Source organism: Camelus bactrianus, chromosome 18, assembly GCF_048773025.1.
Source record: "Camelus bactrianus isolate YW-2024 breed Bactrian camel chromosome 18, ASM4877302v1, whole genome shotgun sequence".
Lineage (NCBI taxonomy): Eukaryota > Metazoa > Chordata > Mammalia > Artiodactyla > Camelidae > Camelus > Camelus bactrianus.
The window spans coordinates 29,013,081-29,024,588 of NC_133556.1; the positions used below are offsets into that span (position 1 = coordinate 29,013,081).

The window sequence follows — 11,508 nt, forward strand, 5'->3', positions numbered from 1 at the left end:
CTGCTCAACTCTCTCTACTTCCAGGTATTTCCGCTATGGCGCCCCTCCTGTCATCAACCCACTGGGCACCAGCTTCCCCGACAACACCTCCGTGCAGCCCTCCTTCCTTGTCAAGATGCTGCATGGCAACACCTCCATCAACATCTCCCACCCAGCACCCGGGGACTGGTTTGTGGCCGCCCACCTGCCCCCCTCATCCCAGAAGATTGAGGTGAAGGTGAGGGGACTCCCTCCATGGTTAGGGGGCAGGATCCTGCAGTGCACAAATGGCCAGTCCCTGCTGTTCACCACCTCAGGGCAGACTTTGCTCTAGTCTCTGCTGCCCAGCACCACCCCCGAACCCCCAGGCTCTCTGACCCAGTTCTGCCCCCTCACCTGCTTCCTCTTCTTCCCTATGCCTGCTCTCTCCTTAGGGCTTTATTCCCACCTGTGCCTACGTCTTCCAGCCTGACATGCTGGTTGTGCGGGTGGTCGAGGTCTCTATCCTGGAGCCTGATGTGCCCCTTCCGCAGACTCTCCTCCACCATCCCAGCTACCTCAAGTGAGTGGAGGCCCTGGGGAAGGCCCAGCCTCCGAGTTTGGTGGAGTGGGTGGTACTGCTGTCCTCACTGTGGGTGAGAAAGTGAGGGGTCTGGGTTTCTGGATTGTGCTAAGAAGTGGGGACCCGACCCCTGGCCCCTTTGGCCAGCAGCCTGAGTGTGAATGCTGTGGTGACGCCGGTCAAAGCTGCAGAGCCTGAATGAGGCCATATCCCCTTGGCTGCAGAATCTTTGTCCCTGAGTACACCCAGGAGCTACGGTTGGAGCTGCAGGGCTGTGCATCCAATGGGAGCCTGGGCTGCCCCGTGCGCCTCACCGTGGGCTCAGCCACCCTGCCCGGCAACTTCCGGAAGGTGCTCACTTGCACAGGGCCCACCCAGGACTGCCGCCTGCTGCTGCCCTCACCGCCCTGGGGCCGGTGGCTGCAAGTGACAGCCAAGAGCCTGGCGGGGCCGCTTGTGTCTGTAGCTTTCACTGCTGTAGCTGCACTCACAGGTGGGCTGCATGGAAAGAGGGGTGGGTGGCTCTGCTCCCTGCCCTCCACCCCTAGGCCTTCCTCCAACTGAGCCCCTTGTCCTCTTGACAGCCTGCAGGCCATGGAGTGTGAGCTTCCAGCACCTTCTGCAGAACAGTGCAAACCAGAGCAGAAATGCCTCCACTGGTCTGCTGCCCCTGAGCCCCAGCTACCAGGAACTGGACAGGAGCAGCGGGGCAGGTGACAGCCCCTTCTGCCTCAGGAACTACCCAGTCCCTCGGGAAGACTTGGACGTGGTGTCCGTGCGCTTCCGGCCCCTAGACCAGGTGTCGGTGCAGTCAGACATGCCCTCCGTGTTGCGGCTGTACCTCAACACGGGCATGGACAGTGGGGGCTCCCTCATCATCTCTCTGCAAGTCAACAAGGTATCTTTGGCTGTGAGCACCTCGAGACCCTGCTTGAATCAGGGCCCAAGGCCCAAAGTTCAGGGCTCAGACCTCCCCGGGTGGAGTGATGCTGCTCAGACCTTTCTGTGCTGACTTTGGCATGGAGACTGGGTCGGGGCAGCCTTTCAGGCAACAAAGTGACCCTGGTGGGCATTGGGCCAAAATAGTCTCCTTCTGAGAAATGGGGAGCCTGGTCTGTGGAGCAGCAGGTCCATGTCGGCAGGCTCAGGACTGTGCCTGAGCAGACAGGGTGGAGGGGGTGATCGTAGGCTGGGTGTCCCAGGCCTAGAGGGCGAGGGTCCTGGATGGGCCCTGAACCTGTGGGAGCCACAGAGAACAGCACCCAGACACTGGAGTGTGAAGTTGAGGAGGAAGCAGGGGGCTGACCCTTCTCGTCCTCCCTCTCAGACCGCGATTGCCAACAACACCTTGGTGGTGGTCTGTGTGACTGCCGCCTCGCCCTTCCTCAGCTTCAATGATTCGCTCAACTGCACCACAGGTATGGACAGGCACAGGCACGGGCAGGCAGCGTCTGGCCCAGTGAGCCAGCAGGCCCTCTGGCCATCTCTGACTGGGACTTCCCACTCCCCTGCAGCCTTCTTCCAGGGCTACCCTCTGTCTCTGAGTGCCTCATCGCGCAAGACCACCCTTGTTATTCCTTACCCAGAGACAGACAACTGGTACCTCTCCCTGCAGCTTGTGTGCCCTGAAAGTCCTAAGTAAGTAAACTTGGGGTAGGCAGCCAAGTGGTTATGCTCAGGACCATGGACAGGACTGCCAGTGTCCCAGTTTGGGGGTGACGCCAGGAGTTCCAAGAGGTTCCCCTTTTCCACCTGGCCGCCCCTTCCACGGCAGCTCTGGGAGCCAGGATACAAGGAGGGGGGCTGGTCCAGGACCCAGTCCCAGACACATTGGTCCTTCAGCAGTGGGAGTGGGGAGGGGGAGTCTTGACCTTGGCAGTGCTCAGTTGCTATCCTCCAGGGCTCAGATCCCAAGGGCCTCAACTCTGGGTTCACATATCCAAGACCCTGCTGGGAGCACTGGTGGGCAGCCAGCCTTCCTGTGGCCCCTCCTCACAGGGAGTGTGAGCAGGCCTTGGTGCCTGTGGAGACCACTTTGTACTTGGTGCCTTGCCTGAATGACTGCGGACCCTATGGCCAGTGCCTCCTGCTGCGCACACACAGCTACCTGTATGCAGGCTGTAGCTGCAAGGCAGGTGAGGGACAAGTTTGGAGAATACCCCAAAAAGCAAGGGCAGATGCCTCCTTACCACTCCTACAGTGCCCGCCAACCCCCATGCAGGCATAGAGAGGCACCCCCACAGATGGTACTGCCTTCAGACTTTGGCTTCCCCTGCCCACACCTACCCTCACTTGCCCATGCCTGCCATATACCTGCCCACACCTACCCCATGTCTTTCCCCCTTGTCCCAGCCTGTTCTGGGTTGAGGAAGAGGCTTCTCCACAGGGTCCTGGGTGAAGGGTAGACCTTGAGGTTCAGAAGGACCCTCCGCCAAGCCTGGCCCCAGTTGCCTGGGCTTAGCCCCATGCAGTGTCACATTGGCTTATAGGCTGGCGTGGGTGGAGCTGCACAGACAACAGCACGGCCCAGACTGTGGCCCAGCAGAAGGTAGCCACCCTCTTGCTCACCCTCAGCAACCTCTTGTTCTTGGCTCCAATCACCGTCTCCGTGCACCGCTCCCACCTGGTAGAGGCCTCCGTCTATGCCTACACCATGTTCTTCTCCACGGTAGGCCAGCCCTGCTCCTGTTGTGGGGAGGTGGGGGGTCTGGGCTGCCACTGACCACCTGGCCCTGCAGTTCTACCACGCTTGTGACCAGCCAGGAGAGGCGGTGCTGTGTATCCTCAACTATGACACCCTGCAGTACTGTGATTTCCTGGGCTCTGGAGTGTCCATCTGGGTCACCATCCTCTGCATGGCGCGGCTGAAGGCAGCCTTGAAATACGTGAGTGATCTCCTAACACCCCTGAGCTGGGCTCTAGGGGAGCAGAGGCCCTCATGTGCAGCGTGTCAAGGGAGAGACCAGAAAGAGGGTTCGGCGGTTACCATTAGTGGGCAGGGTTAAGAGAGGCCTTTTTCTCTCCCAGGGCTCCATTCAGAGAGGAGGCCTGGAGCCCTGACCCTAGGCCAGAACTCCCTGAGAAGCCCCCAGCTGTGCTCCTGGAGCCCCTGGTGCTGAGGACACCTTGGGGGCTTTTCTGCTGAAGTAGGATCTGGCTGATGGAGATGCATGCCCTGGTGCCCTGCATGGCCAGGTTCTTGCCTCAGAAATTCACCTGTGGATGGACCAGTGGGACCAATGCATCCCCGCAATGTAGGAGCTGGAGGAGAAGCACCTCCCTTCCAGCTAGCAGAGCATGACAAATTGTGCCAGCAGCTCCAAGGGGGCAGGCAGAGGTGCCCAGGGGGCAGTGAGGGACAGCAGGATGACCAGTGTGTCCCCACTACCTGCTCCTGCTGGCCCTCATGCTGTCAAAGATGAGCCAGGCCAGGGTTCCTGTGACCCTGTGACCATCCCTGTGTTTTGCCCAGGTTCTGTTCCTCCTGGGCACTCTGGTCTTCGCCATGTCCTTGCAGATGGACCGCAGGGCAGTCTGGAACACAATGGGGCCTTGCCTCTTTGCCATCGTGGTCATGGTCACCATGTGGGTAAGGAGCTAGAGCAGGCCTGTGGTCCCCTCAGACCCCCTCCCTTGGCAATTGGGATAAGAGTGTGGGCCCCCCACAGACCCTCACTCTGGGAGGAGAGAACATGGCCCCTCGTTCTGGCCATGTTCTTTGTCCTGGGACTGAGTCTTCCACATCCTCTGAGGGCTACTCGTGGCACCCACAGGGGCCCAGCGTGGCTTCATGCCCAAGTCTCTGTGCCCCGGAGCCCCTTCCAAGCAGCCCACAACCCTTGGGAGCCGTGGCTGCAGCCCCTGTGCCAGCACTCATGTGGTAGTTTCCTCCAGGTGTACCGCTGCGGACGCCGGCGCCACTGCTACCCCACCTCCTGGCAGCGTTGGATCTTCTACCTCCTGCCTGGCATCTCCATGGCCACTATGGCCATCACCATCTACACCTCCATGATGACCAGCGACAACTATTATTACACCCATAGCATCTGGCACATGCTGCTGGCAGGGAGCGCAGCGTTCTTGCTGCCACCACGTGAGCAACACACTGATCCCTGGGCCTGCTCCCAGAAGCTCCCCTGCCACTATGAGATCTGTAAGAACCACCGGGAAGAGCTGTACACAGTGACATGACACAGCCTACAGCTGTGATCTCTCCAGTCAGGGGCAAGACTAAGGGAGAAGGACCCTGTTCCCATCAATTTCCAACAGAATAAAATTGCCCTGTGCATCCTCTTGCTTTCTCCTCTCGAGGAGAGGACCACACCCCCAACTCCCTTGTGTCCACTAGCTGCCAGCTGACTCAGTCCCTCTGCAGGGCCCAGCTGGTATCTGCAGTGGCCCCTGGGGCCTGGGCCTGGCTGCTTGGAGACCAAAGGTACCGTGCAGGGGCAGACTCCTGTTCTACTGACCTGGGGACAGTTGGAGGGAGATGTGGAGTAAGATTCCCCCACTGCCCTAGTCTCCTGTGAGGCTGTGATATGAGAGACCCTGGTGGGCAAAGGAGGCCTGAGCCCACCTCCCATGGGCCGCTGCCACTGAGGCTGGGAGCTGTGCCATCCCTAGCTCCTTGAATGCCAACCTGCCTTGGCTTGGGAATACCCTTGCTGATGCTTTTACCATGGGAAGGGGTGACTGTGCTCACCAGGGAGCTGAGGGCACTGGGGGGACGTGAGGGTTAGCTGCTGTGAATGGTATGGAGAGGCTGGCTTCTAGCTGTGCAGCTCTCCCCCTTCACTCCCTGTGGCTCTCAGCTTTGGAGCTGCAGCCCTCTGAGATAAGCTTCCTGGGGAGGGGGCTCCCAAGTTGCTCTGGGAGTGCTGGGCCCACAGGGCACACCTCATCCCAACTCTGCCCCACCCACCCCCTGGATTCCTAGGCCCTTGTCTGGGGAGGATTCTCTTGTGTTATTCCCAGGAGAGGTGATGGCTGCCACCCTGCACTGGCCTAACCACGGTGGACCTTTGGGGAGGAGGCCCCTGGAGACCCAGCAGTGTCTTTCTCCTTCCTCTGTCGGGGAAGTGGAGGAAGGGCTGCTAACTGCCAAGGGAGCAGTACCCTCCCTTTGCTAAGGCATGACTGCAGAGGGCTACTGTCTGTATAAGGAATGCAGAGCGGGGCCATGGCAAGCTGCGCCCAGTGTGAGGGGCACACAGCCCTCCGACCTCCTGGCCCCGGCATCTTCCCTACAGGGTTCTGTCCAGGGTGTGACCTCCCTGAAGGCTTCCCCCACCCGCAGTCACCCAGCCCTTGGCCATCGGAGTGTCCTCTAGGCTTGTAAAGGGGAAATATTTATATAGGGTGTTTTGAGGGGTAAAAATTTTTAAGACATTTAAGACATATTTTTCTGTAGCTCTGATTTCCCTGTGATTGGTGAATTTCATATTCTGCAGTGATGTTTCAAGGCAAAAGTTTTTACATTGCTATTTGCGCTCCTTTGGGGAGAAGGGGAAGTGGGAGCAAGAATGACAGACCCCGCCCCTGGGGCTGCCGCTAGCGAGAAACGGCCCGCACTTGCCAACGGTGCCCGGAGCTGCTTCCGACTCCGCAGGGTATTTTCCACAGTCCCTAAGGCCGAAAAGGGGGCGGGGCGAGCCCGGGGGTGGTGCGGGGTAGACCGACGGGCTTTGCAGCCAGTCAGCGACGGGTGAAGGGCCAGGTGCCCGGCGGTGCGACTTCCGGTTCCGGCGGGGCACTGAGCTCTAGGAGGTAGGCAGTGCGACCTGATCGGGGGTCGGGGTCCAGGGCACTCTACTGCATGGGTGAGCTGGCCGAGTAGTCGGAGCCGCGCAGGCTCACGGGGTCGGGCCAGGGAGACTGTGCCGGAGGTCTGGGCTGCCCTGGGGGATGGGGCAGGGGGTCGGGGCCGCGTGGGCAACGGGGCTGTGCAGGGGTAAGGAGCCATGGCGGAGGGACCTGGCTGGAGGTTGGAGCTGCGCGGGGTAATGGGGCGGGAGAGGATGAGGGGGGCCCGAGACGGCCCATGGCGTCGGGTGACGCCGGCCCCTGCCTCCCCCAAGGCTCGCTGCGATGCCCTTGCACAGGGTCCCGGTGGGCCTGTGGAAGAAGCTCCGCTTGCGTGAAGGCATCTGCTCCCGCCTTCCCTCGCATTACTTGCGCTCCTTGGAGGTGGAACGGACGCCCACTCCCGTGCACTACCGGCCACACGGGGCTAAGTTCAAGATCAACCCAAAGAACGGGCAACGGGAGCGCCTGGAGGACGTGCCCATTCCCATTCACTACCCTCCGGAGTCCCAGCTAGGGCTCTGGGGCGGCGAGGGCTGGATTCTGGGTCACAGATATGTCAACAACGACAAGGTAGGTGAGCAGGATGGGCTTGAGCGGTGCTTCCCCGGCTTTTGCTGCCCTGCTCCACGTGACTCTGGAGGTACCTGGGGAGCAAAAGGGACCCTGGGGAGAGGGGGCTTAGTGTGTGGGGGACGCAGCTCCATCTGAGTATCCTCAGAAGTAAGGGGTCACAGTTCTGGCACTGGGCATCTGAGACAGAGTGATCACTCAGATCAAGTGTAAGGATGGGGAGGAGCCTTGAGTCTTGAAAGAGGTTGAGAGTGAGGTCTATTGTTACCTGTCAGCTTGATCTCCATACTTTCCCCAATTCTCATGACCCCCGAACCATGGAGTTGTGGTTGTGTGTGTGGTGTGTCTCGAATACACACCAGTAACCTGGCCAAGGTCTGGGGAGAAGCTGTTCTCTGGGTGGGCAGCCAGGTCCCCAGGTAGGGGCTGGTCCATGTAGCTCCACATTCCAAGTCTCAGGAAGGTACCCCATTCACCGCTCAGGTCTGTGGGAGAAGCAGCAGCTCACACCAGGCCTCTGCTGCCCCCTCAGCTCTCCAAGAAGGTGAAGAAGGTGTGGAAGCCACAGCTGTTCCAGCGCGAGCTCTACAGTGAGATCCTGGACACCAAGTTCACCGTGACCGTGACCATGCGCACCCTGGACCTCATCGATGAGGCCTATGGGTTTGACTTCTACATCCTCAAGGCAAGCAGATCACCACCATGCTGGGGCATGTTGCTGTCTGAGGTGGAGGGTCACCAGTGAGATGTAAACAGGACCGTGTCCCTTTCTGGGCAGCCCCAGCTGGAGTTTTCTGCCCATGGGAGAATCCTTCGCTGTGGACAGCCACCTTGCCCATGGGACTCAAGGGAGCACAGCCGTCTCCTTTTCTGCTCTTAGACCGTCCTCTGTTTTGGCCTGGGCACTGGGGCTGCCCACCTGGTCTAACGTGCTCCACTGGGCTGGCCTGGGGACTGCCACCTATTGGGGAGGAGGCTGGAGGGGCTGGCTGGTCAGGTGGATGGGGCCCTGCCTGCAGCACCTGGCCTCACGTGGAGCCTCCTGCCAGACCCCAAAGGAGGACCTGTGCTCCAAGTTCGGGATGGACCTGAAACGAGGGATGCTTCTGCGGCTCGCCCAACAGGATCCCCAGCTGCACCCAGACGACCCTGACAGGAGGGCGGCCATCTATGACAAGTACAAGGTAAGGACTTGGGCCTGTCCTTCCTGCTTCTTGGTGGGCCCCACCGGCCGGCTGCCCCTGGCCTCACCACGAGCCCCATCTCTGCTTGCACAGGCCTTTGTCATTCCGGAGGCGGAGGCTGAGTGGGTCGGTCTGACTCTCGATGAGGCTGTGGAGAAGCAGAGGCTGCTAGAGGAGAAGGTGAGAGTGTGTGGGAGTGCCAGCTGCCCTGCCCTCTCAGGAGTGGACACAGCTGCCAAGCTCCAGCCCCAGGGGAGCCTAGACCCAGGGGCACTGCTGCATAAGCCTGCCCAGCAGGAGCCATGGACTATGGGTTCTGCGGGGCACAATCCCTCCCCTCTAGGTCCTGACCTCTCCTGCCTGCTCTGGCTGGCTTCATGGACAGAAAGAGGGACAAGAGCTGGATGCTTGGCCCTGTCGGTTTACTTGGCTCCCTAGCATTCTACAGGGTCTTCCCAGTTGAAGCCTTTTTATGTCTGTCCCCTGGAAGAGTCTGGAGCATGTGGTAGCTGCTGAGACAGGGAGCTCACTCATGGCCCAGAAGCTGCTGGTCCCCTGCCCTCTGCTCGCTCTATCTGCAGCCACGGGGCCCTAAGGCAGGGAAGCTGGGGGCTGGCGCCTGATCCCTGTATCCCCAAGGGAAGGTAGCCCCTCTCCCACGGACAGGCCACTGTCCTCTGGGCTAGGGGCTGAGGGATGGTGAGTAATCTTGCTTTACCCTGTGGCCCAGGCTGTGAGGCCTGGGCCTGTCACGCCCAGTTCCTCTTGGTGTTTGGCCAGAGCAACTGGATTCCCAGCCTCCCCTGAGCGCCTCACTGTGACCCTGTCTTGCCCCCTGTAGGACCCCGTCCCTCTGTTCAAGGTCTACGTGGAGGAGCTGATCGAGCAGCTTCAGCAGCAGGCCCTGTCTGAGCCGGCAGTGATGCAGAAGAGAGCCAGTGGGCAGTAACCACACAGAGGCCTGGGCCTCACAGTTGGGCTCAGCACCTCCACCCCCTTTGACACAATGGACAGAGCCTGGGGCAGTGGCGGGGGCCACCATGGGCAGTGGGTGAACCCATTGTTGTGTGTGCTGGCCACGCAGCTCCCGGGTGGCATGGGCTTTGTGGAGGCCCCAAGAGGCCTCTTGTCTCAGGATCCCCAGAGGCCTGAGGCCCTCTCGCTGCCTCTGTGGTCTCCTCCCCTTCCCCCATAGTGGAGGCCTTGCTGAGGCCGGTCACCACCCTTGGGGGACAGCGTAAGTAAAATCTGAGCCAGGCTGTGTGTGTGCTGCTTTGCTTGGAGGATCAGGGCTCACCCTGCCCCAGAGACTTGGGATGCAACCAGCTATGCAAGGTTTCTGTGCTTTTCTGTCCTTTGGGAGAACCCAGTGTTGTTGGAGGCATCCTGTGTTATAGCAGGATGGGGCCTCCCCCCGCCCCCACCTGTCTGGAACATTCTCCAGACAGAGGCTGGGTGCTGCGGCCTGGCTCTGGGAGTGGCTTGACAGTGTTCATGCCAGCACTCCTGTGGGGTGGCGGGCACCCACACCAGCTCTGAGAGGTGCAGGGGCCCTCCGAGGGTGCTGCTGGTGGCTGTGTCTTGCACGGAAGGCCTTGAGTCTGGAGCTTCTGTCAGCCCCACCCTATCACAGTTCAAAAGGAGGCCAGGATCACAAGGCCTGTGGGGACCTGAACCCAGGTGGGGATGTGACTCCCAGCAGGAGGCTGGGCCAGGCACCCTGAGGCCTTTCCTGCTCTAAGACCCACTTCGCTGACCCTTATCTGGAAGTCCTGAGCATTGAAAGCCAGTCAGGTCTCTGGGAGGACAGGCAGGTTCCCCTGACCTGGTCCTAGCTGACTGACTAAGGGGCACCAGGCTCCTCTGAGGAGTGCTATGGGAGGTCACACCCCCCTGGGCCGTGTTAATGGAGGGGAGGCAGAGTGGCCTGCAGATGTTGGAGGGCCTTGGTAACCCCATGGCTCATAAGAAGGTCATCTAGAACTGGGAGCTGCCTTGGGGTCAGAGCCCTGGGGGGGAATGTCCCAAGGTCACCAGTACCAGCCTCCTCCGAGGGCACTTGGGGAACTCATGTGTCCTGATGCTCCCAATCACAAGTTCTTCATATAATATCCCTGTTTTGTGAACGGTTTTAATTTTTAAAGAATTTTACCAAAAGTTGACAATGCCCAGCTCACCCAGCCCTGGCTCTGTGGGCCAGCAAGGCCCAGCCCAGTTGTTCAAACCATGGCCTCTGGCTCTAGCCCGGTTGGTGGTGCTCTGGGCCAGCCCTGCCCGGCCTCCACTCATGGTTCCCATGTTCAGCCCTGGACTGAATCAAACTGATTCCCTTTACACTCCCTTGGTCTGTTGCCTGGATCCCCTGTGCAGTGTGTAACCAGAACATCCCCAGTTCATTGACCTTGGCTGAAGTAGCCTTCCCTCACCTGCTCTTTCCTGCCCCAACTAAGGCCACAGGAGTAGGGGTGTTCTGTGTTGGATTCCTGGGGCCCCAGGGACCTGGGGCTACACAGGGCATGTGGGCTGAGTAGGGTCGTGGCTGGGCTTGAGGGTGGATGAAGGTGGACTCTGCCTCCCTGTCAGCACTAGTGGGCCAGGCCAGAGTGTTTCCAGCCTGGGATTACCACAAGGACGGCCCAGGCTGGCCTCTGCAGACTAGTGATGGGAGCTTGGCATGCCTGGAGCAGATCACTCACCTTACCTGGACCTGAGGCTGGACTGAGTTGGGGTCTGAGTATGGCCTTGGCCCTCAGTCTCCAAAACATGAGCCCTTTTCTGATGGTGCAACGTCAGTTTCATCAAATTCTCACAAATATCCTTGGTTCAGGAAAGGTTAAGAAACCCTCAATGAGTGACAGGCTCACTCCGCAGCCCAAATAAAATGATCACCCAGGGAAGAGGGTAGAGCTCAGTGGTAAAGTGCGTGCTTAGCATGCACGAGGTCCTGGGGTCCTGGGTTCGATCCCCAGTACCTCCGTTTAAAAAAAAATCTAATCCCAACCCCCAAAAGATCACTGAGGTCTGGGACAAGCCCCCCCCCTCCAGATTATCTGGTAGGTGGGGCTGGGAGGGGACACAGGGACTGCAGTCACCCACATGCTGCACACGGAACCAGGAGCTGAGCTGCCAATCAGCCACCTGTCCCGGCCGTCCGATGTGTCCTACCCTTCGGGCTCTGGTCAGGGAGTGACCTCTGAGCTGCGTTTATTTCTTTCCCCTTGTCAACCACACCTCCACCAATCTCTTCCTTGCTCTGTCTGTCTGAGAACCTCTGGTTCCCCCCTCACTGACGTCCTGGATTGGTGTGGGCTGTGTGTGTGTTCTACTGACCAAGGTCGAACCTGTGGAAGCCTGAGCTGCCCTGCCCTGGTCTGTGGCCTCAAACAGGTCGTGCTCTGTCTGCACCAG

The 11,508-nt window shown here is 59.9% G+C and overlaps 2 protein-coding genes across 9 annotated transcripts in view; both read left to right on the forward strand.

Annotated features, from left to right (window-relative positions):
• PGAP6 (post-GPI attachment to proteins 6) overlaps positions 1 to 4,829 on the forward strand; it is a 26,695-nt gene extending 21,866 nt beyond the window's left edge. For all 5 annotated transcript variants that reach the window (XM_074346688.1, XM_010950895.3, XM_074346686.1 and 2 more), the window contains 11 exons: positions 25 to 217; positions 414 to 541; positions 766 to 1,034; positions 1,126 to 1,439; positions 1,869 to 1,959; positions 2,056 to 2,179; positions 2,540 to 2,676; positions 3,031 to 3,209; positions 3,280 to 3,426; positions 4,014 to 4,130; positions 4,436 to 4,829. In XM_074346688.1, the coding sequence (XP_074202789.1) occupies positions 25 to 217; positions 414 to 541; positions 766 to 1,034; positions 1,126 to 1,439; positions 1,869 to 1,959; positions 2,056 to 2,179; positions 2,540 to 2,676; positions 3,031 to 3,209; positions 3,280 to 3,426; positions 4,014 to 4,130; positions 4,436 to 4,732 (1,996 nt within the window). In that variant the 3' untranslated portion in view covers positions 4,733 to 4,829. The remainder of the gene's footprint in view (positions 1 to 24; positions 218 to 413; positions 542 to 765; positions 1,035 to 1,125; positions 1,440 to 1,868; positions 1,960 to 2,055; positions 2,180 to 2,539; positions 2,677 to 3,030; positions 3,210 to 3,279; positions 3,427 to 4,013; positions 4,131 to 4,435) is intronic.
• Positions 4,830 to 4,977: 148 nt separating this feature from the next.
• On the forward strand, positions 4,978 to 9,359 carry MRPL28 (mitochondrial ribosomal protein L28). 4 transcript variants are annotated; one of them, XM_045513678.2, is made up of 6 exons: positions 4,978 to 6,307; positions 6,619 to 6,916; positions 7,449 to 7,601; positions 7,936 to 8,100; positions 8,194 to 8,280; positions 8,942 to 9,359. In XM_045513678.2, the coding sequence occupies exons 2-6, from the start codon at positions 6,629 to 6,631 to the stop codon at positions 9,047 to 9,049; spliced, it is 801 nt and encodes a 266-aa protein (XP_045369634.1). In that variant the 5' UTR covers positions 4,978 to 6,307; positions 6,619 to 6,628; the 3' UTR covers positions 9,050 to 9,359. The 4 variants fall into 4 exon arrangements, with proteins under 4 accessions (XP_045369634.1, XP_010949199.1, XP_045369635.1 ...); XM_010950897.3 differs by having other exon boundaries at positions 7,966 to 8,100; XM_045513679.2 differs by having other exon boundaries at positions 6,267 to 6,360.
• The last annotated feature ends 2,149 nt before the right edge of the window (positions 9,360 to 11,508 follow it).